General features: G+C 40.4%; 1 protein-coding gene across 5 annotated transcripts in view; it reads left to right on the top strand.

Moving 5' to 3' along the window:
- EFNA5 (ephrin A5) overlaps positions 1 to 26,244 on the top strand; it is a 340,008-nt gene that overhangs the window by 213,636 nt on the left and 100,128 nt on the right. For 3 of the 5 annotated variants that reach the window (XM_063612878.1, XM_063612879.1, XM_063612877.1), the window contains exon 2: positions 7,340 to 7,443. The exons of the other annotated variants lie outside the window; for them this stretch is intronic. In XM_063612878.1, coding sequence (XP_063468948.1) covers positions 7,373 to 7,443 — 71 coding nt within the window. In that variant the 5' untranslated portion in view covers positions 7,340 to 7,372. The remainder of the gene's footprint in view (positions 1 to 7,339; positions 7,444 to 26,244) is intronic. 5 annotated transcript variants of the gene reach the window in all.

Genomic DNA, 26,244 nt, shown 5'->3' with positions numbered 1-26,244 from the left:
TGAGTAAACCGCCACAGTGTCAGGATCACAATTCTTTAAGGCACTGCTTCCTAAAATGATTGCTGGTTCATTTGCATCAGATGGGGAAGATGTGCTAGATAAATTCAGAATGTCGAGGAACAGTTTGATGTTGACTGTGGCATGATGAGGGATCTTTCTAAATGACGATATTGTTAGCTCGTGGCTAAGACAAGACTGGTCTAAACACGACAGAGACGGCAGTTTCCTGTTGCAGTGAGGCATGAGAGGAAATGGATAAAATGAACATAAATTAACTCCATTTCATTTTCTAAGAGTTGGAGAGGGAAGGGAAGGAGGCAGTGGATGGCCAGTGTGCCTGAAAACTGGAATTAGACCAGTGAACTGAGAGGATTGGTTTCTGCCCTACCTTGGGTGAAGAGGAGCAGTCCTCATTGCTAACAGCTGCAGGTTGGTATAATTAACTAACTTCTGTAGGCAATGCCCGGTGTACATCTTGAAAACCCATCAGATGGGGTATTTCTCATTGACATCAGCTTTTAAAGGGAGGAGGGCTCATAGTTGTATCACAGCTGCAGTACTTTTCTTTAAGGCAAGAAACAGTTTAAATCAGAGAAAATTTCACAGGATTCTAGATGCACTACTTTTTTCGTCTAGTTCTATTATTTTGACTTTATGGCCATTTTTTGTTTGTTTAATGGTGTGAATTAAAGTATGACATTTCCGTCCATCCTTTCACGTACAAAATCAGCATTCGTTAATTCAGGTTATGAAAATAATTGCTGCTTCAACAAAGTGAGGCTTAAAATACCACAACAGAAATGTAGCCTATAGTATGTATCTTAACTTTTAGTTTATAATGACTGTATTAAAATGATATTACAGTTTTAAGTTTTTCAAACAAATAGTGAATGGCTGTGCAAAATAAGACGCTGAAATATTTTTTTAAAAATTAAAATCACAAATGTTGAATGAGAAAAATACTTTCTGGGAATTTCTTTGCTAAATCAGGGCAATTTGGTTTATTGCTACCAAACTGATTAAGGAGGGGCTGATTTAATAATCTATAATATTTACACTTTTATGTCGTCTCTGATATAACAGCATATAATGTATTTAAGACTGCAGATCATCATTAAACCACATAATGATTGTTACACAGATAGAATAAGAAGCTTAATTTGTAGCTAAAGACTATCTTATTGACTGTGTAGTTAATGTGTTGTGCAGGAGGTAAGAAATATCCTAAGTAAGAAACATAATATTTTTTAAAAATATTTACAAAATCATATAGTTGAGTCAATATCTATAAATGAGGCTTAATCCATGCAAATAAATTGTTTTAACAAGGGCCTGTGGCTTTAAGAATGACACTTGATCTATATGCTGTAGAAGGCTTGTAGAAGTTGTCCTCATATTAGTTTATACTATGCACACAATATGTCCTTATCTAGCCTGATGCATGCTCTAAAACAGGAACCATAGAACCAAGACAGCAACAGGTATGAATAAATAGTAAGAGTCAGGAGCTGGAGCTGACTCCACTGTGAATTCCCCCACTCACTGGTTCACAAGTTTCCTCCTGCAGGCTTCAGGATGAACAATCCTGGCTGAAATGTTCACAGGAAACCTTTTTTTTTTTTTTGAATATTTTTTAGGTACTTGCTATTTGAAGAAACAAAGTCAAGGTGATTTAAGGGCCAGGCAAATATCCCTTAAAGACCTTTGTTAATATAGCCCTTTTATTATATTTGAATATATGCTCAGATGCCTGCAGAATTTCATGTTCCAGTCAGGGTAGAGCAGGCTAATTTTTAAGGGACATGTGCTTCAGTACACAAATAGGGTAATAAGACTAACAAGTGTGCATTCAGGCTACATTTATAAGAAGATAAGAGGTGAGACAGTCACACCATATGAGGATAGTGTTGGGTGGAAACAAGGCCAGGCTAATGGAAAGCATTGCCTGCTGTCTTCTAGAATAAAATTGAACTCAGGTCAGTAAATAGTGCTGCACTATGGGAGAGACAAGTATATGACAGGTCTTTGCTTTATGTGAAGCTTACAGTGGGACTAGGCTTACCCTGGCAAAATTATTACAGAACAAAAAGACTTTGCAATAAAGAGCAACGGAGGCCAGGCAGGGTGGCTCACTCTTGTAATCCCAGCACTTTGGGAGGCCGAGGCGGGCGGATCACTAGGTAAGGAGATCGAGACCACGGTGAAACCCCGTCTCTACTAAAAAAATACAAAAAATTAGCCAGGCGTGGTGGCGGGCGCCTGTAGTCCCAGCTACTCGGAGAGGCTGAGGCAGGAGAATGGCGTGAACCTGGGAAGCGGAGCTTGCAGTGAGCCGAGATTGCGCCACTGCACTCCAGCCTGGGCGACAGAGCAAGACTCCTTCTCAAAAAAAAAAAAAAAAAAAAAAAAGAGCAACGGAAAGAAGAAATGCAGAGCTACAAAAACTTTCTTTAGCAGATATACGTATACATTGTAGGGAAAACATAAAAGATCAGTCTTCATGCCCTACAGACCACAGTTAATAGTGATGTTTGTGGCAGTTTTTCCTTATTGCAGATTATAAATAGTTCCAGAGAATAAATAATTACTAATGATCAACTTATAGTTGGAGATATTATATTGCAGTGATCTCTCACGATGGAGGTTCTGCTTTGACACTATCCAAGAGTGGCATTTGGGTGGATAAAAAGAGAGGGGAATAGAAAAGCTACAACTGAAGCATTAGTTAGAACACCGTCAATGCCATATCACAACTGCTTTGTGCTGTGGATTCCTTTCTGCAGGCTGCAGGATGAATGATCCGGGTGGAAACACACACAGTACACTGCAGAACAGAGACTGTGACCCATGGGCTTTCTCCTGCTGGCCCCTCTCAGATACTCCAGTTGGTGTTGCTAGCTTTACAGTCTCCATGGGCCTATTTACCTTGGTAATTTGCACCTGATGCATTTATATTGGTAATTTTTTTCTCCCTGGAACCCTGGGATCTCATTTATTCACTAGTGCAATGAAGTAGTGGAGTGAAAATCCCTCCCTAACGCAAGGAGGGGAAGAACTGTTTAGGGAAAATAGCAACCCTGCTAACTGCGGCTCTAATTAAAACACCAAAAGAAGACTTGTTCTTATTTAGATGTTGGCTAATACCTGTATCTCTGTGCACATGTAGGCCAATGCTAGTTCATCTGTGGGCATCACTGCTAACTTGCTAACCCTTTAAAAAAATCCAGTGTCAATGTGTTTTTGTTTCAAAAGAAAACAATAACAGCCCTAGGATGGAAACACAAGAATTCTTTGGCCACAGCTTGCTAAAACCATGCTTGGTAGTATGTGCATGTAGGGAAAATTACTTTGAATAACAAAAGCACAAACAAGGACTCATAGAATAATAAGCAATTAAGGTGGATTAACAACAGTTGCTGAATTCCAGCTGTTGGCTGCAGATGCAGGCTCTTTAATTCAAACTAGTTGCAACCTGTTGTTATTCAGAGACAGAAAGGGAGAAGAGTATATACCTGGCAGTGCCCATATCAGGGCAGGTTTATTGTTGTGCATTGTGGGAGATTTAAGTATTGAGGGTATGTTTACTTTCTCCCGATTTAAAAAAAAATTTCATCTTCTCTTTTTTTGACATCTTCCTATATATATTTGTGTCTTTTGATTTAGAATGACTAACCAAAATCTATGTGCTTGCTATTTGGTTATGGTGTAATGAAAAAGGAGAAGAGAGCAAAGCAGATGTCTGTTTCCAATCTCACAGTAAAAGAAATCAAAGACTCCTTTGGCTGATACACATACATACATAGATACATACATACATACATACATACATACATACATACATACATACTTATATATATAAATAAAAGCACAGCCCCCAACGACACAACCTGGGGAAACTGTATGAACAGGTAATTTACAGGGTAATCACCGTATGTAGTCTATCGCCTGCAGCCTTATCACAGTGTGTACATTGGCATCAAACCTACCTCCTTGGAAAGCCTCATTATTAGTATTCTGGAGTAGTCCCTCTAAGCATATTGGCCAGAGGTCTGAGGTGCAGGGCTAGCTTCGTGGCATTCAACCTGTGCTGTCACACAGGGCCCTGAGCTCAGAAGGGCCCCATACTTGGCTTAAGGCTCCGCTGTCACTGTCTCAAAATTCTGAATTTCATCTTTGAACTAGTGTTTCATAAATGGAGCATCTGCATGAGCCGAGGCGATGTGTGATATGTTTGTTTGTCCATTGTGGCACTATCTGCATATCACGTTCACAGTTTTTCACAAATACAGAATTCTGGTAGACTATGATGTGTGGGGGTCCAGGGAGGCTCCAGGGGAGTAGAAAGTAAGTGCATTATGGAAGCTGTCTTTTCCTGTAGTGTGTTGGTATAATATTCATGAATCAAGAAATTTGTAAGTTGAGTTAGTTTCAGTTGAGTTAGTTGTGTGGTGTTTCCACTGCCCTAGTAAGAATGAAATAAATATACATGTATGAGCTATGAAAAAAGGTTGTGTCATATTATTCCACATATAAGTTAAATGCTCTTATATTTGCATTGAAACTGTCGCTGTACCATATAAAGATAAATTGTAGGCCGGGCTTGTTGGCTCACGCCTGTAATCCCAGCACTTTGGGAGGCCGAGAAAGGCGGATCACTTGAGGTCAGGAGCTCAAGGCCAGCCTGGCCAACATGGTGAAACCTCGTCTCTACTAAAAATACAAAAATTAGCTGGGCGTGATGGCACATGCCTGTAATCCCAGCTACTTGAGAGGCTGAGGCAGGAGAATCACTTGAACTCAGGAGGCAGAGGCTGCAGTAAGTCGAGATCGTGCCACTGCTCTCCAGCCTGGGTGACAGATTGAGACTCCGTCTCAAAAAATAATACTAATAATAATAAAAATAAAGATAAATGGTAAACTTCATGCTAATCATTAAATGTTTTAGTTTTTCTTTTCTTTGTTCAAAATGACTTTAAATAGCAAATAAAAAACATCATGAGAAATTGAAAGTTTGTGGAAGAAAAGAGAAAGCTTTAGATGTTAGTGTTCTTAATGGCACTTTTTTTTTTCTTGCTTTTTGAGCAAGGAGTCCTACATTCTCATTTTGCACTGTGCCCTGCATGTTATGTAATGGGCCCTGCAAAGGTGGTCTATAGCCTCAGATTTAACTGGAACAAACTGAAGAAGTTGCTAAGATTTTCCAGTGCTCCCTAGGTAGCTGTAAGATGCAGACACCAAACAAGCATCTTATGCCTTCTTTAGAGCTTTAGCTGATGCAAACCAGACAGGTTCCCATTTAATCAGATCTCACCACATTTCAAAGTTTCTATCTATTCAAAAAATCTTTCCCAGCCTTTATGTCTTAGGCAGCCTATCTTTATATGACTATTATTTCTCCATATAAGGCTCCGTTTACCTTCTAGATGTGGTTAGCAAAAGGAGTAATTTTATACCAATACAATTACATAAAATAGCCTCCCTGCCCAGGCCTCTGCCTCTGACCCTCTCCTGATTTTTTGTTTTCAGCAGAATATGAACCTGTTCCTACAGATGAGTTAGGAGATGTAAGTGTGTTGATTTATTTGTCCTCATGAACATCAACAATTTTTTATAAATGGTCACCTACTACTACAGATAGCAAAGTAAAGCCAACTAATGCTTTGCTCACGACACCATAGCAACTTACTAACCAGCTTCTAGGCCCAAATTGTCTTAATAAATGGAAGCAACCTCAGGGAGCTGGTTCTGAAACTACAGGTGCCTACTTTGGGGCAATGAGAATGCTTGTCAGGAGAAGGGCAGGTGGTGAGCCATGCCAAAGAGTCCAGGGGACATTGTCCCCATTAGCATAAAGCCAAGACTCTAAATGGGATATGACTTGCTCCTAGGAACCAAACACATGAACTGTCTACTTGGTACTTTCTGAAAACCACTTTGTCTCATTCAGGGAGATTATGGCCTAGTCTGAAGGAGGAGAAGCCAAAAGCCCTGCTACATCTGGGTTTAGTCCTAGGTTTGCTGACCCACATTTCTTCTCCAGCATGTTCCTCCCTGGGAATGGGTCATCCACTAAAGGAAGTTGCAGTTATTCTTTAAGTGCACTTTATTGCTTAGCAAGCCCCAACAGACAGCATCAGCTGTTGTTTGGGGTACAGTTGGCAACATTTTCCCACAAAAGGCATCTTTGTATATTCTGCTACAAATCTGCCTCAGTGAGAGCAGGAAGGAGGAGAGGGGTAAGACCTACCAAACATGTAGATAGCGTTGTGATAACGTACTTCACAATCCCTCCTGAAGGCCAAATGCTCATCCTCTATGGAAACACAAGCAGCTGAACTGGAATAACTTGACATTACCTCTCAGAAACATGGGATGAACGAGACTCTCTGATCTTGTCTGTAGCAAAGAGATGCTGGGTAGTTGTTTTGTTTTGCTGTTTTTTTTTTGTTTGTTTGTTTGAGATGGAATTTCGCTCTTGTTGCCCAGGCTGGAATACAATGGTGTGATCTTGGCTCACTGCAACCTCTACCTCCCAGGTTCAAATGATTCTCCTGCCTCAGCCTTCCATGTAGCTGGGATTACAGGTCCTGCCACCACACCCAACTAATTTATGTATTTTTTTTTTTTTTTTTAGCAGAGACAGGGGTTTCACCATGTTGGCCAAGCTGGTCTCGAACTCCTGACCTCAGGTGATCCACCCACCTCGGCCTCCCAAGGTGCTGGGATTACAGGCATGAGCCACCGCACCGGCCTGCTCTAAGTAATTTTGGGGAAATTGGGTTGACGTTAGAGGAAGGAACCAGAAAAAAGAGGCCTGGACAAGCAGTGAGGAGGTGGATTTCTTGATTTTATCTCAAGCCAGTACAGGAGGTGGCTAAAGCTTGCCTCCTACCTTTGACTACAGAAACTACCTGTTCCTGATAGGCTGTTCTGGAATCCGCTTCCAGGCAAACTGAACCCAGCAACCCAGTCAACGCCAGGCCTATAACCATTTTATATAATAGGCCATGGATACTAGAAGATCCTGACTTCCGGGGATGCTTGGAAATGTATTTTTAAGTGTTGTTTAATTTGTTTTTTTCCTCCTTTTTTGGTGGAGAGGAGGCGCCAAGGAGTTTCATACTGCTTGAGAACGTGGCGTTATTTGTCATACTTCCTCATGTTCCCCTGAAATATCTTACATAAGACTTTGCATATTCTGTGGAGTCAATAGATATTTACTAAAAATGAATAATGTTAAAAGTTTAAGAATTCATGGATGCTTGCTGCCTGAGTCAGTGACATCATAAAAAAATGTTGGGGTAAAAAATGTTTTACATTTCATTTCTGTTCATTTTAGGAGAATTAAACTCATTGCAAAATAGGGTTTAGGATGCAGACTCTGGAGCCAGCCTGCCTCCATTTCAGCCTCCACACTAATACTAACAAGCAGTGTACACTTGGGTAAGTGCCTGTGCCTGTTCCCTCATCTGTAACATGTGGGTAATAATTGTATAAACCTTATAGGGTTGTTGTGAATATTAAATGGTAGACCGTGCCAATGTTCAATACATATACACTCTGATAATACTCTGAAGGCAAAGTATACCAGTTGTGGCCAAGAGAGTTAGAAAAAAGGGCCTGTAGCTCATTATAAACCTTGTACGGGTAGTTACTGAAGTTAACCTGTTTGCCCATGAAAGTTCCTTAAAGGTACGTGTTAATATTCTCCTGCCGCTTAGGAGTTTACAAATCTGAATAAGTACATTGTAAATGTAGGACCTCGGTTTTCCAGAGTCTTGTAATATACTTGTTTTTTTTTGTTTTTTGTTTTTGTGTTTTCTTGGTAAAGGAATTTAGGCGTTGGAGCCATGGTATTTAGGCAACTTTTTCTTTTCTGCAAAAGCAGGCTGGTAGGAACAGTGACTATTGGTAGGGTCTAGCTAAAGAGAAACAAGGTGTGGGAAACACTGCAATTACCGCACAGATTCAGCAGTCTGGGTCCTTTAACTTTTTTTTTTATCAGTAATTCACTTCAGATAACAACTCTAGAGATAAAATATGCCTTAAGGGTTGGCTGAAGGGAGAGAGAACAAAGGTTTTATTGGTCTTTATCTCCTATTTACTAGAAAATATTTGGTTGTAAAAGATTAAAAAAAAAAAAAAACTATGGTGTTTGCTCTAGAAAGTGAACAAATAAAAGTAATTATTCCAGAGGCACCTTATGTAACAAATAGGATATATTTCCTTTTCTCTAGGTGGTGGCTTCAAATCTAAAATAATATCTATTTTTAAGCATTTTTTTTTAGCTCTCCTGTTGAAAAAAAATCTTACAAGAATAGACCTTAAGGATGACTTTTTTTTTTTTTTTTTTTTTTTTTTGAGATGGAGTCTCTGTCCCCCAGGCTGGAGTGCAGTGGCGAGATCTCTGCTCACTGCAACCTCTGCCTCCCAGTTCAAGCGATCCTCCTACCTCAGCCTCCTGAATAGTTGGGATTACAGGTGCCCACCACCACACTCAGCTGATTTTTGTATTTTTAGTAGAGACGAGGTTTCACCATGTTGGCCAAGCTGGTCTCAAACTCCTGACCTCAGATGATCCGCCCGCCTCGCCCTCCCAAGGTGCTGGGATTACAGGCGTGATCCATCGTGCTCGGCCAAGGGTGATTTTCTCTCAGAGTGAAATTGAGAGGCCTAAGGTGTCCTTAATTTTGTTAAGGTTCTGGTGGCGTCTGGTGGCTTCTTTCTCTAATGGGAGCCTTGCCTGTGAGAATGACTGAGGTGAGAATAAACACATTCCTGAAGTTTCTTAAGTCATACTGAAGAGAATGAGATGATCACAACTGATAAATGAAATAATGTGTATTTACTTGAAATGCTGAACATTTGTCAAGTATACCTTAGAGGGAAAAATAACATGCTTTCCTTTAAAAACACATTATCTATTTTTTAAATTCACTAACTTTTATAATGTCAAAGTAGGTAATGATTTTTCTAGCTGAATAGTTATCATAATAAAAGGATGACATATAACTGTTTCTTAACAGTGTCCGGTGCAGTGTTTTAGATATAAAATCTTTGAAGCATTTTTTCCAAAATTTATTTTGAATATTTTTTTAGGGTTAGATTTTTAAAAAGTTTTTGTAACTTTATAAGACTGAATAATGTTTTTAAACATGGTTTAGGAAAGTTTGTAGGTGTTTTGCTTTTATTAGTACTTTTAAAATTACATTTTTTTTTTTTTTTTTTTTTTTGAGACGGAGTCTCGCTGTGTCGCCCAGGCTGGAGTGCAGTGGCGCAGTCTCGGCTCACTGCAAGCTCCGCCTCCTGGGTTCACGCCATTCTCCTGCCTCAGCCTCTCCGAGTAGCTGGGACTGCAGGCGCCCGCCACCACGCCCGGCTAATTTTTTGTATTTTTAGTAGAGACGGGGTTTCACCGTGGTCTCGATCTCCTGACCTCGTGATCCGCCCGCCTCGGCCTTACATTTTAGGCCAGGGGTGGTGGCTCTGCCTGTAATTCCAGCACTTTGGAAGGCGGAGGCGAGCAGAATATTTGAGGCCAGGAGTTTGAGACCAGCCTGGCCAATATGGCGAAACACTGTCTCGAATAAAAATACAAAAGTTAGCCTGGCATAGTGGCACACACCTGTAATCCCAGCTACTCGGGAGGCTGAAATATGAGAATCGCTTGATCCCTGGAGGCGGAGGTTGCAGTGAGCTGAGATTGCACCACTGCATACTCTAGCCTGGGCGACAGGGTGAGACTCTGTCTCAAAAAATTAATTAATTTAATTTTTAGTATTTGAATGTATAATACATATACCTGATACAAAACTCAAAAGCTATAAAAGGGTATACGGTGAAAAACATGTCTTCTTCCCACTCCTATTTTCCAACTACTCAGTTCCCCTCTCAAGAGACAATCTTTGCATATACATTTTGTGGATACACATATAAAGTCATAAAAATTGCAGACTTCCCTTACTCCAGTCAGCAAGAAGAAAGAAAGAACAGTCCGGGTACGGTGGCTCATGCCTGTAATCCCAGCACTTTGGGGGGCCAAGGCAGGTGGATCACCTGAGGTTAGGAGTTCGAGACCAGCTTGGCCAACATGCTGAAACCTGTCTCTACTAAAAATACAAAAAGTAGCCGGGCATGGTGGTGGACACCTGTAATCCCAGCTACTCGGGATGCTGAGGCAGGAAAATCACTTGAACGTGGGAGGCAGAGGTTGTGGTGAGCTGAGATCGCGCCATTGCACTTCAGCCTGGGCAACAAGAGCGAAACTCCATGGAAGGAAGGGAGGAAGGGAGGAAGGGAGGGAGGGAGGGAAGGAGGGGGGGCCCTCTGTATTGCCATTGAGAAAATGCTAGAATTAAGAGTTCTGCTGCCTGAAGCATATACCATGTTATAATTTTTAATATGCCTGGAGGTGGAGACTTGTCCTGTCCTTGGAGGCCATTTGGCCAGACCATGGAAAAGCCAGCCTATGTCCTGTCCCTAATGGTGACAAAGCCAAGAGTCTCTGAACATTTTAGTACAGAATTCTGATAACACATGTGCTCTCTAATTCGTAAATCACTTCATATCACAATGTGGCTTGAATGAGAATAAATGTAAAATGTGTCCTTAAGCCTTAAGCAAGTATGGAACCCAGTTTGCTTTCTTTGAGCTGAGTTTGAAGATTATTGAAAGTAAAAGAGTTAATGAAACCTCATCTTGTTTTTAAATATATAATGAGCAGGATCTCTGCAAGATACCTTAATTAATACTGCCCTAATGGTTAAGATCATGTCCTGTTAGAGTTTGTGTAACTAGGATTAATACTGAAGTGCTTTTCCCCACTGGATGGTGACACAGTAAGTAAAGAGGAATCTGAGTAGCCGCTGTAAGGCATTGGTCATGACAGTGCACATGCAGACTACTTTACCTATGTGAGCGTCCTTTACCTATGCAGTGACAAGCATAAGTCAGCGGTTAGTGTTCCCTGCCATAGGAACTCTCATGTTGGATAAATTTTGCAGTGCAGGTGGTAGCCTGCTCTGCACTGCCCTGAAAGGTGAGGGTGAAGATTTCACCCCCTTGCTGGCAGGCCTGCATCTAAATGCTGCAGGGTGAGGATGCAAGCGATGCTTGATTTCTTTTGAAAGGATTCATTTGATGATTTTTTTTTTTTGGAAAATGTCACGCAATTCAGGGAGATAGAATAATTGTTTAACTGAAAGCATGGGTGGGATGGGTTAAAAGCAATAGCTGGGCGTGGTAACATGCACCTGTAGTCTCAGGTACTTGGGAGGCGGAGGCAGGAGGATCCCTTGAACTAGGGAGTTGGAGTCTAACTCGGGCACCATGGGAAGATCAGGTCCCTAAAATACATAAATAAATAAACAAATAAAAGCAAGTTCACTATGCACTGGTTACCAACTTGTCTGAGTGTGGTGAGACAGAACACCCAAGCACACAAGTTACACAAAGTGGGTTTATGATCTATAGATAGGCATGAAGGAATAACATAATCCTACAATTAATTGCTAGCTAGCTGGTCCCCCATGGTTCAAGAAAGCTGCCCAGGGAGGATGGAATCTTGTCCCTGCATGCCCCACTTGTACCCCGGCTGAGGGACCCTGGAGATCCACCCACCCTGGGTTTTATACCCTGAGTCACGAGATCTTCTGGGCTAAAGTGTTGAAGGACATCCTATTCTGGGGACATTGGAACTATGTCCAGCTGTTCCAGCCAGATCCCCTCTTATCTCAGGATGTTGCATTCCTAGCACATTGGTACAGTTATTCTTGAGAGCTACAAGCAAGAAAAAGCATAACTGAGTCAGTGCAAGGCCACTCAGAGAACTCTTCTGTAGATAGTCCTTGCTATGGATATGTTCTTTTTCTCATTTTGCCACAAATAAATGATATGAAAAACTGATAACGTTCAGTTGCAGGAATGAAACATTAGTGTTAGATCTTGATTGGGGGGTACGTGGGGTCAAATCAATCATAAAATGCTCGGAAGCTTTAGGGTCCAATGAAGGCACCTGAGGTTCTAGGTACCTTTTAGAATGTGAACTTAGGTTCACATTGGACTAAAAATTTTTTAGGTATGATTTTAACGTTAACTCACAGAAAATTTAAATCTGTTAAGTTTGGTTTAAATTTTTTCTGGTCCAGGGTGGGCGCGGTAGTTCACGCCTGTAATCCCAGCACTTTGGGAGGCCAGGTCAGGCAGATCACCTGAGGTCAGGATTTTGAGACCAGCTTGGCCTTGGTAAAACCCCGTCTCTACTAAAAATACAAAAATTAGCCAGACATGGTGGCACGTGCCTGTAATCCCAGCTACTAGAGAGGCTGAGGCAGGAGAAATGCTTGAACCTGAAAGGCGGCGGTTGCAGTGAGCCAAGATTGCCCGACTACATTCCAGCCTGGGTGACAGAGCAAGACTCCGTCTAAATAAACAAACAAATTTTGTCTGGTCCAATACATGAGTTTGCAATACATTAAATGACATATTGTGATGATGGTAATAGTTAACTTATTGATAACCTATTATATATACCTTGAATTTTAAATCCATATTTTATTTTGGGAGGTATAACACTGAATCCCTCAGGTACAGGCTTTGGTCAGTATCTTAAAAGAGATTTTTTTGTGGCCGGGTGCAGTGGTTCATGCCTGTAATCCCAGCACTTTGGGAGGCAAAGGTGGGCAGATCACGAGGTCAGGAGTTCAAGACCAGCCTGCCCAACATGGTGAAACCCCATCTCTACTAATAATACAAAAAGCCAGGCATGGTGGCACTCGCCTGTAATCCCAGCTACTTGGGAGGCTGAGGCAGGAGAATCGCTTCAACCCAGGAGACAGAGGTTGCAGTGATTCGAGATCACGCCATTGCACTCCAGCCTTGGCGACAGAGCAAGACTCTGTCTTGGAAAAAAAAAAAAAAAGAGTTTTTTTGTTTTTCATTCTTAATGTTTCTTTTAAGGGCTCACTAGTTGTGTTGTGTGTGTGTCTTCTTAAGAAGTGAGTCATAATAAAACCAGGTATAGCTTCTGCATGGAGTGCTCTTTTAAACTTGGGATTTGTAAAATAATTTGATGCTTGTAGAATTCCATGCTGACAGCTGGAGTTTTAAAAAGGGCATTTCAACAAGAGGAAGCCCCTGCAAACCCTTTCTGACAGAGAATAACTAGAGATATCTGGGAAACCCAAAGCAGAAGAGTCTAGCACATCATTTCTTTACTTCACTCACCATCTTTGACTTTGGGGATTAATGTGAAACAGACAATAATCTAAATAGACTTGAATAAACTTCAGAAACATTGCTTTGTACGATGTAAGAAATTTACAAAAATAAAATCAATAAGTGAGTGAATGAATGAATCAATCAATAACAAAATTGAACTAAGCCACAAGATGGGGGATAAGATAACATTTGTATACAGCAGTTAGTATTTCTAGCTGCTTGTAGCTCTAGTATATTTTCTTTTGTTATCTCCCACACGGGACTCGTGTACTCCCTGAGAAAAGCAAATCTTCCTCCCAACATTTGTGTTTTAAATAGACCAGTATTCTTCTGGGACCCCAGGCTCAAAACATTAATTGATATTAGAGACCCTAAAGGCTCCTGGCTGGAATATTAGACCATCTTAGATTTCTATTTTCACATTTCCATAGGCAATACCCCCCTTTAAGTCCATTTCGCATGTAATGTTGGATATAATACAGTAGTCTGCTAGCTGGTCTATCCAGCCTCATCGCATAGGGAGTAATCTTTGTAAAATTAAATTCAGCAAATATTTGTTGGCACCTGTTATACAAACACTGTGCTTGTTGCTATAGGGGATACAAATATGATTAGGACACAACCCCTGTTTTCAAGGAGCTTTACATTCCAAGGGGGAATAAGACTGGCATAAACATAGCTGACATTCAAGGCACAAGGTGCTACAGGGCTGAACAAAATTATCATTTTGCTGCTCATGAAGTTATCATGATTCCCTATTACCTTTTGGATCAAATGAAAAATTCTCATTCCTTGTAATATGCCACCTGCTAGCTGCTTACATTTACATTTTACTTCTATCCAACAAACCTCTACTCTGTTCCTGTCATCTGCCTAATACTCTCATGAACACAGCCATCCATATATTCCTTCTTTCCTTTATTCATTCATTGTTTCTGCAAATACTAACTGCTTGTCAGATACTGTGCTAGATGCTCTGGGGGAAACAAAAGTGAATCACTCACTGCCTTGAGCAACTCACTATCCATTGGAAGGGGATTAAACAAAGTTTTTAAGGAACAGTGTTTTGTAACAGAATGCACAAAGTGCTCAGGGAGGAGAGAGGAGCTGAAGGCCTCACAGAGGAAGTGAATCATGCCAGAAGTTGATTAGGTGTTCACCCGGGAGAAGAGGGAGTGGGGGCCATTACAGACAGAGCAGCCTGTCCCAGTTCATGGAGGCAGAGCAGAATGTGGCTCAATCAGAGTGCCGACGGCAGGAATACAGGATGGGAGCTCGTGGGCAAAAATAACATTGGGAAACAGAGCCAGATACCATGGGCCTTGACCCTATGCTAAGGAAGTTGTTCTTTATCTTTTGTGCCAGGGGATTCCATTTGAAGTTCAAACAGAGATGTGAACAGGTGTAGGTCTTGGAATGCTCTAGCAGCAATGTGGAGTATTTGAGAGATATTGGAGGCAGACAGGTCAGCCAAAGGGGGAAGGAAACTAAAGTATAAATACATTGAGGAGACGCGAAAATTCTTTTCATAGTAACTTTCTCTAGCTCCTCCCTGCCTCGGTATCTGTATTTGTCAGGACAGAACATATTGTGCTGCAGTAACAGACAGCCTCAGGATCTCAGGGGTTTGACAGAGTTTATTAAGGCAAGTAACTATTATCTGTGTGTGACTCAATGATAGAGGCCTCTTCAGTCTTGTGGTTTTGTCATCTCAACACAAACCACCACATAGGAGAACACTGAAGAGTCTTGCTTCAGCCCAAAAGTGACTCATGTTCCTTCCGCCCACAACTCTACCTAACTCTAAGGTAGTGGAGAGGAATAATACTCTCATATGCCCAGAAGGAGAAGAAAGTTAGATATGGATGAACTCTAGAAATCCCTATCATTTCATAAACTAATGTCTTTCTTTTTTCTTTTATGACCTCAGGATTTCCATAAATTACCTGAACCACTCTCTACTATGTAGTTGTGCATTTTTTTTTTTTAGAATTATCATCATAAGTTCTTTCTTATCGGTGTGTCTTGTTTCTCTAGCTACCTGAACCTGATTAGGTTGTATCTTCCATATCTTTTAGCTTTTAAAGTTGCTTACCAGTCCTAATCCTGAAGGAGAAGCCAGTAGGCTAAATAAGTGCCTGTGAATATACAAAGGGTTGAATTGGGCAGTGTGGCTTTTTTCTAGCAGGGCCTGGGTGCTCTTTCACACACACACTCAGGAATCATCTGATTTGTTTTTTCCGTTGTTTGCTATTTCATGTCCATCAAATGATTGGAATTTTATCTGAGTTAAAATGAATCAATAAGGATTGGTCTCTGTTTTACTGTAACACCTTTAATGTCATTTCTCCTGTGAGACCCTCATTTCTCGTCTCAGCCTAGTGAAAATTGCACATTTACCCTCAACATGACATTGTCTTGGCACATTTTAAAGGTGAACCTGAAAGTTTAAGGGCGTCTAAATATGCCATGCTCGCTTCAGTATCCAGTTGGCGAGGTTCAATAGAAAACAAATCAATTGTCATCCCCTGTTGAAAATAAGCACACAAAGATCTAGCTTAAAAAAACGAACATTGTGAAATGAATTCATACGCAGTAGAAGCTGAGGTCGAGACCCCTGGAGAACTTTATCTGAGACAGTGTTTGTTTACCTAGACTGAACATTTCATCCTTTCTTGGTCAATCTCTTTGACTTTTTCTTTCCTACTAAGCCTAACTTTTAAAATAAGTGAGAGTCAGTGAAGCAAACCCCAGTTCCGATTAGTTCCCCGTAGTATAAAGACAGAATAAGTGAGTATCTCTAGCTTTTGAACATTATCCATAGGAAGTAGGTACGGCAATAATTATTTCTGGTCCAGCACAGAAAGCTAACAGATCAATTCACTCTTTCTCAAGGACCAATTCTACCATAAACATTTTCTTCCCAGAGAAAAAAAGAGAGAGAGAGATTCATTCAGTAGTAACAGGACTTGCTGTTTATCTGTCATCCCCAAAACTTGAAACAGTTACACTAGCACACCTCAGGGGGTTACTTGCTGGCTTCCACTTCTGCCTGAGAATTTGCTACTGTGAAATGTGTGTATAGTCTTGCTTTCTTTTTTACACTGAATTTGCATTTTAACGTTTTTCATTCTTCATAGCTAAGAGGGAACTTTCTTGTTTCTAGTCATTTCTACCTTGGGACTGCTACAAGTTGAAGTCTGACTAGAATTGGACCATCTAGTGCAGACAAAAGTTGAGATGCAGAAAAGGGATTTGAATAGAAGTGCAAGGAAAAAGAACAGGATTAGGAATTCAAACCCTCCTCTTAGATTTGTATTTCCTACATTTTTTTCTTTTCCTTTTTCTTTTTTTAATCTACTTTGTTTTTTCATTTTTCTCTGAAATTTCTTCATTTTTCTTTCATCTCTCCATCTTCCAATTTTCTACTTCTTGTTTTTTGTGATACCTTTATTTTTAAGATGTATTTCTTTTTCTATAAACGTCTCAATTGGGTAATTACTGTACCTGCTTGAAAATATTCCTCAACTCAGAAATCTAAAAAAAAATACAAAATCATAACTATCACAATTAACAGCTCCTCATCTTCCCTGTGCCCTACCTAGATACCCTGGGTGTTAGATACAGTATCTCACTTAATTCTTCACCACCATCCTATTTAATTAATTTGCCTGAAGTCCTACAGCTGGAAAGTGGCAGAGCTGAGTTTCCTAGTGGTCTTACTCCCAGTGCCAGTGCTCTTAGAGTAAAATCTTGGGCAATTATACAGTTTGTCTCATTGGCTCACATATCTTAAACTCAGAAGAATTCTCAAGAGACCATCTGGTGCCACTCTGGCTCTGATTAGTTCCTCTAATTCCAGTGTGCCAACATGCAAAATGTCTGTTGCAATGGATCCATTTAAATCTTCCATGTTAGTTCTGAATCAGATCCTCAAAGTTATTTGGCAGCTGTGCAGTAAGAAAGAAATTTCTCCATTGTTACCGTTGCTGGAAACTGGCTGCTTCTTATGCTGCCTCCATTAGTAGTGGGAACAGCGGCTTGGAGAACCAGGCGCCCTCTCTCACTGTGGGCACCTACTCCATAATTCTCAGAAGACTCGAAACCATTAACCTTGGGAGAGAGCAGAGAGGGCTCCTGAGCTCAGCTTGATACAGATGCTAAAGGTGTTCAGCAGTTGCAGAGTCGCAGCTGTGTTACCTGTTTTGCACTAATTAGGAGTTACCATGAATCTATTTGACAATTAAGGACAGAGTGAACTTTAAGGCAGATTGGTACCACGGACAGTGCACAGTTCTCAAGCAAGCGAAGTGAAAGTTTGCACCAAGTCCTGTGTTTTACCAAGACTGTAAAATTTCTTTAATAATGTGGATTCAAGTGTATAAATAAAAGTCTGAGGTAGGTTTCTGCCACCTGAAAAGTGTCTCTCTCAGGGAGTAACTCTGCTCCAAATCCTTAGCAGTGCAAGTAGTTACGTGTGTGCAGCATCACCCACCAGATGAATAATAATGACTTCAACATTAGCCTTACCCAGTTCTTGGATTTCAGTTTGATTCTACCCGAAATGTATCTCATAGCATCCTAGCAGCTTAGCAACTAAATATTTATCTAGAATCAGAAAGCACAAAAAGTTCAATTTCTCTTAAAAGTCATACTTGTGAGTGGTATTTTAAGATAAAACTTTTGTAAGTTAAGTGTCTTGTTCTTCTTTGCTCCCCTGACCACCCAACTAATTTGTACACATATGTATCTATTTCCAATCACCTGGCTTTAGGTCACGAGTGCTCTTAAATCATGTTCTTTTAGTAGGCTATAAAAATACTGGAGGGGAGATTTATCCAGGCTCTATTCTTTGAGGACCTGATGCTGAGTTTCAGCCAAGAGTGCCTTGTCACCGTCCAGAATCCGAGACAGAGACAGCAGCTGGAGTGTGACTTATAGCTAGGATTCAGGAAGATGTGCAGAGTTCAGGGAAAACCTGCATGCCATGTGGTGTCGCTGAAAACTGTAAATATAATTAAGCCAGGTGGATTCCATGACAACAAAGAGGATTAGGGCCTGGGTGGATCTGGTAGACCATTGAGACCTATATGAATAGATGTCAATTTATTTATATTCCCTCTCCCCAGGGGAAAAAAACAACAGCAACATAGTTTGATGTCTAAATGAAGTAATCTCTGGAAAAAAAAGGGAGATTATATTTGTTAAACTGTACAAAAAAATCAGAAGATAATATGGCTTTGTTCGCAGTATTACATAAAGAAGATTAAAGATGAGGAGCAAGCTGCTTAAACACTGTAAACTAATTAGTTCTATGAATTGTTTTCCCGAGGTTCATGAGATATGAAACATTGGCACCAGTGCGTGAAATACACTCTGCCTCAGTGCTCTTTTCAATTTATTTTTCTGCTAGTGTCATATGTATGTGTGTGCATGTGCGTGTGTGTGTGTGTGTGTGTGTATATATATATATATATAGAGAGAGAGAGAGAGAGAGAGAGCGCAGCCAAAAAGAAAGAGGTTACAGAGGGAGACCAAAGCCTATGGGATGATTGAGGCTGACATTTTGTCATTTTAAGCCTGGTGCGGGAAGGGTCCTTCTCTAATACCCTGTATAAATACCAGCTTCATTTTCTGCCATCACAGGCTACATTGCGCAAATGATGTCATGACAAGGCCCAGAGGAATTCCTGATGCTGCTCAGAGCACTCTGGCAACTCCCAATGCAGCTAGGTCCAATCCAGCAGATGCGCCCTTAATTTGTTTCCCAAGGTCTGGGTCTTGTCTGAGAATAGGCGAGAAGGACTTAGAGCAAGAGTGGGGCCATGTGCCGGACAGACTTCTTTTTTTTTTTTTTTTTTTTGAGACGGAGTCTTGCTCTTTCGCCCAGGCTGGAGTGCAGTGGCGCAATCTCGGCTCACTGCAAGCTCTGCCTCCCGGGTTCACGCCATTCTCCTGCCTCAGCCTCTCCGAGTAGCTGGGACTACAGGCGCCCGCCACCACGCCCGGCTAATTTTTTGTATTTTTTAGTAGAGACGGGGTTTCACCGTGGTCTCGATCTCCTGACCTTGTGATCTGCCCGCCTCGGCCTCCCAAAGTGCTGGGATTACAAGCGTGAGCCACCGCGCCCAGCCCAGACTTCTTATTCTTTAGTTTAAACTAGAACTATTTCCTTGTCTTAAAACAGACTATTTTCTAGGTGGAGGACCAACAAATTAGGTTTTTAGTCTTAAATAACAGATAAGTATATTTGCCTAATTTAAACAAAAATAGCATTTTTTTTTTTTTTTTTTTTTTGAGACGGGGTCAACTCATTTTGTCACCCAGGCTGGAGTGCAGTGGTACGACCTTGGCTTACTGCAACCTCTGTCTCCCAGGCTTAAGTGATCTTCCCACCTCAACCTCTCCAATAACTGGGACCACAGGCGCATTCTACCACACCTGGCTAATTTTTTGTATTTTTAGTAGAGACGGGGTTTCCCTATGTTGCCCAGGCTGGTCTTGAACTCCTGACCTCAAGTGATCCACCTGCCTCGGCATCCCAAAGTGCTGGGATTATAGGCATGAGCCACTGCGCCCACCCAGCATTTATTTTTATGTAGCACATTTTATCTTGTTCAGAAATATGTCTAACTTAGAAGTGTATGATTACACAAGACAGTGTTTGTTTTTTAATGTTTAAAGCTGTATTGTAATGAGACCTTATTGTAACCCTGACTCTCTATCATCCCTTTTCCATTTCTTTTTTTTTTTTTTTTGAGATGGAGTCTCGCTGTACTGCCCAGGCTGCAGTGCAATGGGCTGATCTCAGCTCACTGCAACCTCTGCCTCCCGGGTTCAAGTGATTCTCCTACCTCAGTATCCTGAGTAGCAGGGATTACAGGTGTGTGCCACCACACCCAGCTAATTTGTGTATCTTTAGCAGGGACAGGGTTTCACCACGTTGGCCAGGCTGGTCTCGAACTCTGACCTTGTGATCCACCCACCTTGGCCTCCGAAAGTGCTGGGATTACAGGCATGAGCCACCGTACCTGGCATTCTTTTCAGTTTCTTTTCCTGCATTTATTGTTCAAAAACAGAGGACATCTTCACTCCCAACCATCAGCATTCCCAGATCTCCTGGTCAGAATGAATCACTACTTTCTCTGTATTCTCAGAGAACTATGTATCAAAATACCATCCTTTATTTCATTTTAATAACAAACTTCTCAAAGGCACACTTGCTGTGATATCCTCCTGCTGGATCCTGGCCCAGCCTGATGGAGAAGGCCATCTCAACAGTCAGAGAAATGTCAAATTGATTAAGTTCAGTTCTCATCCAGCCAGACTGTTTCCCCAACCCACTCCTTTATTCAGTGTTGTAGCTTCTCTTCTCTCTTCTTGAAACTCTCCTGAATACAGGAGAACCGAGGGGTTTTCTCATTTGCAGTTGACACTTCTCAGTCTGTATTTCTGGCTTTTGCCTGTCAGCAGGAGAGTCTAACTTTACCCTGTTGCTTGCTGCACACCTCTTAGTTTGTTTTGTTCACTCTTGTACCTCTCGATCCTAGCACAGTGCCTGCTATGTAATAGGAGCTCAGTAAATTTATGCCGAATGTCCCCTGCAAGTTCCTCAGGCTCCACCAGTCAGTGACCACATCGATTGCTCTTGTCTACCTAACATACTTCTTATTTATTCTGTCATTTAAAGCTGTCTCTTTGTTCAGACTTCTGTCATTTCCAAGTTCCCGTTCTGCACATTTCTAGGCAGTCGCCCACCCTTTGAGACCTGTTTACCCCCATTGCTTGTTCCTTCCACTTGCCTTCACTCCCAGTACAAGGCCTTTGGACAAGCCCTCATTTTGTCTTTCTGGGACTGCTGACTGCTAGAGTCTTGTATCTGTTTTCCCTGACTTCTGTGTGTCCCCAGCCCTGCTTATGGAGAGCTCTGTGAAGCAGTCTTTAAGGCTTTGTTTGCTTTTTATACAGTTAAGAAAGGGAGCCAGGTATTCACGTAATTGGTGTATTGGATACCTCCCCTCTCCACTAGAATGCTCCTGAGGACAGTACCTGTGTCTTTAGTCTTGATCCATATAGTGCCTAGGCCAGCACTTTACATATAGCCTGGTGCATTACATTTTTAGGAACTTGAACTCTACCCTTTCTTGCACTCTACCAGATATTATAGTTGGTGCTATTTCTTGTGCCAGTTAATAAACAGTTTCTTAGAAGCAGAGAGCATCTTTGGTACATCTTTGTACCCCTTCACAGGGCAAGAAGTTGTAGGTAGATACAAAATACAGTTGAATTTAATTTTAAATAAAAGTAATGACTGTTGAGTGGATAAAAATGTATACTGTTTTAGCAATACATTGATTTATGATAAAATTGAATTTGAGTATTAGTATATATTTCATTAAGCGTTCATATTAAAATAGTAAACTGTTGGATTTTCCCATTTTAACTAGAGCTTTATGAATATGAAGCATATCTGTGGGGCACTTGGGACATGGAAATATGTATTATTATTATTTTTTCATGACTTGTTTTTACTTATATAAACAGGTACTTAGAGATTTTAGACATCACATTGTAGAACTAAAGCAGTATGATTTCAATTGAATTTTGGCATTTAATCTTTCTTTTTGAAAAAGGGTAATTTCGGAGAGTACAAGTATTGTACTCAGAATCTTCTGTCCTTTTTCTAGTTTTTTAAAATATACTGCTATGCATTTTTTCCATTACTTTAAGATAGGGTAGCAAATTAAGACCATGAGCTGTGGAGCCAGAGTCTGAGACTCAGTTTCTTTGTCAATGTGATAGGACCAGTAATGATTCTTTTTCATCAGGATGTTGTGAAGACTTGAGATAATACCTGAAAAGCTCTTAGCAAAGTGCCTGTCACACACTCATTCAACCCCTGGTTAGGTAATATATTATTCTTTTGTTTTAATTGGGGTTTGTATAGGGAGGGAGTTGTGTATGCGGTGGGGGAACCTCTGAATGAAAGTCTCATGGACTTTCTGGTGCCTTCTTGTTCATGAACACCAGTGGCAGTGAGTGGCTGCCTAGAAAACTTCCGTGTCTCGAGTAACCTCAAAACCCATAGCGACAGTAAATCACTTGTTGGCCTGAATAAGGATAGCTATAATTTAAGTTTTTTTTCTTAAATGTGTTTTCATTTATTGAGGTCAGTGCATTTGTGTCGAACAATTGAAACCTGACAAGAAAAATCAAGGGTAGCCTGGGTACTGCTCAATTATTACTCTGATCAGATTTTAATTAGCACCAGATGTAAAAGGAAGTGCTATTTTTATTATCCATTACCATGCACTTGCTTACATATTTACCCTGGGGTTAGAAGTGTTTTATTAATTATTTTTGTTGGCAAGTAAGACAGTATTTTGACTTCTGAATTGAAAATTGCCAACTTGTTTAAACACGAATAACCATCATAAGAAATGAACAGTGCCGTTTACCAAGTGTGAACAAATCTCTACAAACTAAAGTAATTTATGGTTAAGATAAGGTCATTAGCCTAAATTTTTATTCATAATGTCATTCCAGACTCTGTCATTTACAAATTATTTTTTAATCTAAATTAAAATTACTTTCTTAAATTGAGCCTTTTCAATCAGTATGAATGGTCAACATGTCTTTGCATCTCCTTTGGTATAGTACACTTTCCTGATCAACAGGTTAGCAGTGCTTAATTGTATGTTTTTGGAGCAAGCTTAGAGAGGTATAAAAACTTCCATAAATAAAATGAAAAGTTTCATTTTGGAAAGCAGACTAATGAAGTATGAACCAATCTAATGACAATGGTAAATAGAAGCATGAAAATAATCATTTTACAAAAATAATTAGATATTACAGGATTTCTATTGGTTCCAGAAGTAAACTCAGGTGACCTTGTCCTATTAAGACCAGTGAGCTCCGCTTGGTATGTTTCTTCCTTTGCCCCTGCTACTTCTCCGTATTTTTTACACGCTGTCTAGAAGTTTGCAACTTTCATGTTATATATTTTTTCCTGTCTGACTTTTATGACTTCACCCATAAAATGTATTCGTTGTCTGAGTCTCACAAATCCTAGACTACTTAATGGCTATGGCTGCGTCCATTATGCTGCACTGTGTGTTTGTGTGTGTGCTCTCCCGACATCTGTGTGGATATCTTCTGAAATTTACAAAACCTTTGTAACTAATCCCATAGGTTAACCTGAGTAGGGGCAGTGTTTGTTGCTGCTAATTACACAGTGGAAGCCTTTGGGAAACAGGCCCTTTGTTAATGATAAATTTGAGCAAGCAACTAAACATTCCTGAATGATGCTGAGAATATTACTCGCCTAGGTCTTTATGACTATGGATCTCTTGCCTGCCTCCTCTTTCTCCGTAGAAGTCTGGCCACTGTGCTTGATATGCATATTAATTGCTGGATCAGGAGGAGAAGCAGGGAGCTTCCTTTGGCAACAGGGTGTAACACAAACAGCTGTGTGATGAAGCACATGCGGATTATTAGGTATGACATAATGAGTAGTATTTCTATAATGGCATTATATGTCTGTCAGGGTTTTTGGTCAGCCTTTTTGCTTCCTAGGGTTTAAAAACCCTGCTCATGTATTTCAGTGGTTATCACTAAAAATGGCCAGAAATCCCACTGCTACCAATCAGTTATGCTACCTCTAAATATCAGCCTCTGATTGATAGCTTGTTAAAGTGAGTTTCAAAACCAAGGGGAACTCTCTTTAGAGGAGGTATGTATTTGATTTAGGGTATATTGATTTGCATAATTTAGCAAATAGAGAACTATATAGTTAAAGGTCTGAAGACATTTACTTTTACCTAACTTAAAAAAAATCATATATTGTGGCCCAGATTAGTCACATAAGAGCCACCCTGTAGAAAGGAAACAGTGCAAGTAGAAGTTAGTCGAGAGAACACAATAGCCACACCTTCAGAAACCTTTCACCTGTGGCTTAGTTATTACTATCAGGTTACCCAAAAGAAAGAAGGGTTATATAGAGAAATAAAAAAGATTTATAACGTGTATCCCCAAAAGACACCTGAAAAATAGGAGAATAGGATAAATGTAATTGCCAGAGATCGTTTTACAGTTACAAATTCAATGTAGACAATTTTCTAGAGCAGTAATACCTCGTGTAAGAAAGCCCTTTTCCAATATGTATTTTCTGCTTGTTTTAAATCACATATGCAACTTTAGGTCTAGATTTGTACCTTTAAACAGTCCAGAAAGATAAGAGTTTCTGCAGATATTATTCTCTTGATTGCTTAATTCAAAAGATTATAAGTTACTTCATCTGTTTTAGTGGAAGAGAAAGTCTTAAATAGGTACATAAATATCTATATGTTAATATTACAATTAGTATCTCTTATCTACACATTGACCTATTCTTTATGTTTCTCCGTAGCTTCTTACCAAGACCTTTTTTTTCCTCTCTTGATAAGCCAGTAACCTCCCTTTTGAAACTGTATGATGTTTCTCTTTTTGTTTTGGTTACTAGGAGGCTCAGCTGAATTTCGTGTTGAGTTGCCACACAGCCTTTCCTGTTCATTGTCACAGACCCAGCAGCACCTAGCACATAGGGGTACAAATGCTCAGCAAATAGACACTAAATCAGCAAATGTGTGATTTGAAATAGTTTTTCATTATAACTGATTTCCTGTCTACTTTATGTCTGGCTTTTTTGTTTTTAAGCTATATAAGGTGTAATGATTTCATTCTGTCTGATTCTGATTTGTGAACCACATCAAATCATTTCATCAAGGAGTCAGGGTATAGTATAACCTGAAAGGAATATGCCTCTGTTTTATACACTGTGACAACACAGTTTGGATGTTCCTGTGAGAGAGAGAGAGAGAGAGAGAGAGAGAAAGGGAAAAAAATAAACATTTTAAAGGCAGCTAAATGGACTAAGAATAAAGCATTTCTGTAGGGACTTCAAATCAGAGAGTCCTGATACATAAAATTATAGGTATTGGACTTCATAGAAAGCTAATGAAATGTTTCTCCCCAAATTCTGTCAGATATCCCTATTGAACTGGTCATTTTCATTTGTTTTATATTTAATGAAACCAGAGGGAGAAACAGCAGGAATAGAAGGGTCTGTTTTGAAACTCTAAACAAGCCACCTGATGACTTTGTTTATCACTTGAACAGCTCTGGGTTCTTGTTTTGAAAATATAGATGTGTAAAGGTTTACATATTTCCATTCTAAGTATAATATACTCTATTTTGTTCTCAAGAATATAGTTCTTGACTGGGCACAGTGGCTCACTCCTGTAATCCCAGCACTTTGGGAGGCCGAGGTGGGTGAATCACCTGAGGTCAGGAGTTCAAGACCAGCCTGGCCAACATTGTGAAACCCCATCTCTACTAAGAATACAAAAAATTAGCTGGGCATGGTGGCGGGTGCCTGTAATCCCAGCTACTCGGAGGCTGAGGCAGGAGAATTGCTTGAACTTGGGAAGCGGAGGTTGCAGTGAGCCGAGATCGCAGTGAGCTGAGATCGCGCCACTGCAGTCCAGCCTGAGCAACAAGAGTGAGACTCTGTCTCAAAAAAAAAAAAAAAAGAATATAGTTCTTTAAAAACTCTCAAGCTACCTTGGTATCTTCCATCTCATGTTTTATAGATGTTCAAACTGTACCATTTCAAACAGGTGCCGTGCTGTGAAAAACATGAACACAGTTTGAAATTCACTCTTGTAAAATATTTTGACATCAGGCATTTTTAAAGGATCTGGGAAGTGTTGATATTAATTAACAACATCTCATTGCTCCAGAAACAGTTCAGCCTGGGTATTTTGAGGCTGAAGTCGTGTCATCTCAGGTAGAACAACCCAAAGGGCTTGCACTTTGGGGTAATTCTCGTGAGAAATACGTAATCGGATTGTGGATACCCTAGACAAATCTTCTGTCTTAAGATGTATAAGTCTGATGCAGGGTAAGAATGTTGCTGACATAGTCCTTGAACAGCCTGCAAAGTTACACTGGCTTTTCAGGCTCTGTTCCCCTTTAGCAACGCAGCAG

This window comes from Symphalangus syndactylus, chromosome 11 (genome assembly GCF_028878055.3).
Source record: "Symphalangus syndactylus isolate Jambi chromosome 11, NHGRI_mSymSyn1-v2.1_pri, whole genome shotgun sequence".
NCBI lineage: Eukaryota > Metazoa > Chordata > Mammalia > Primates > Hylobatidae > Symphalangus > Symphalangus syndactylus.
The sequence above is the reverse complement of the archived record's forward strand: the minus strand, read 5'-3'. Positions and strand labels throughout refer to the sequence as shown.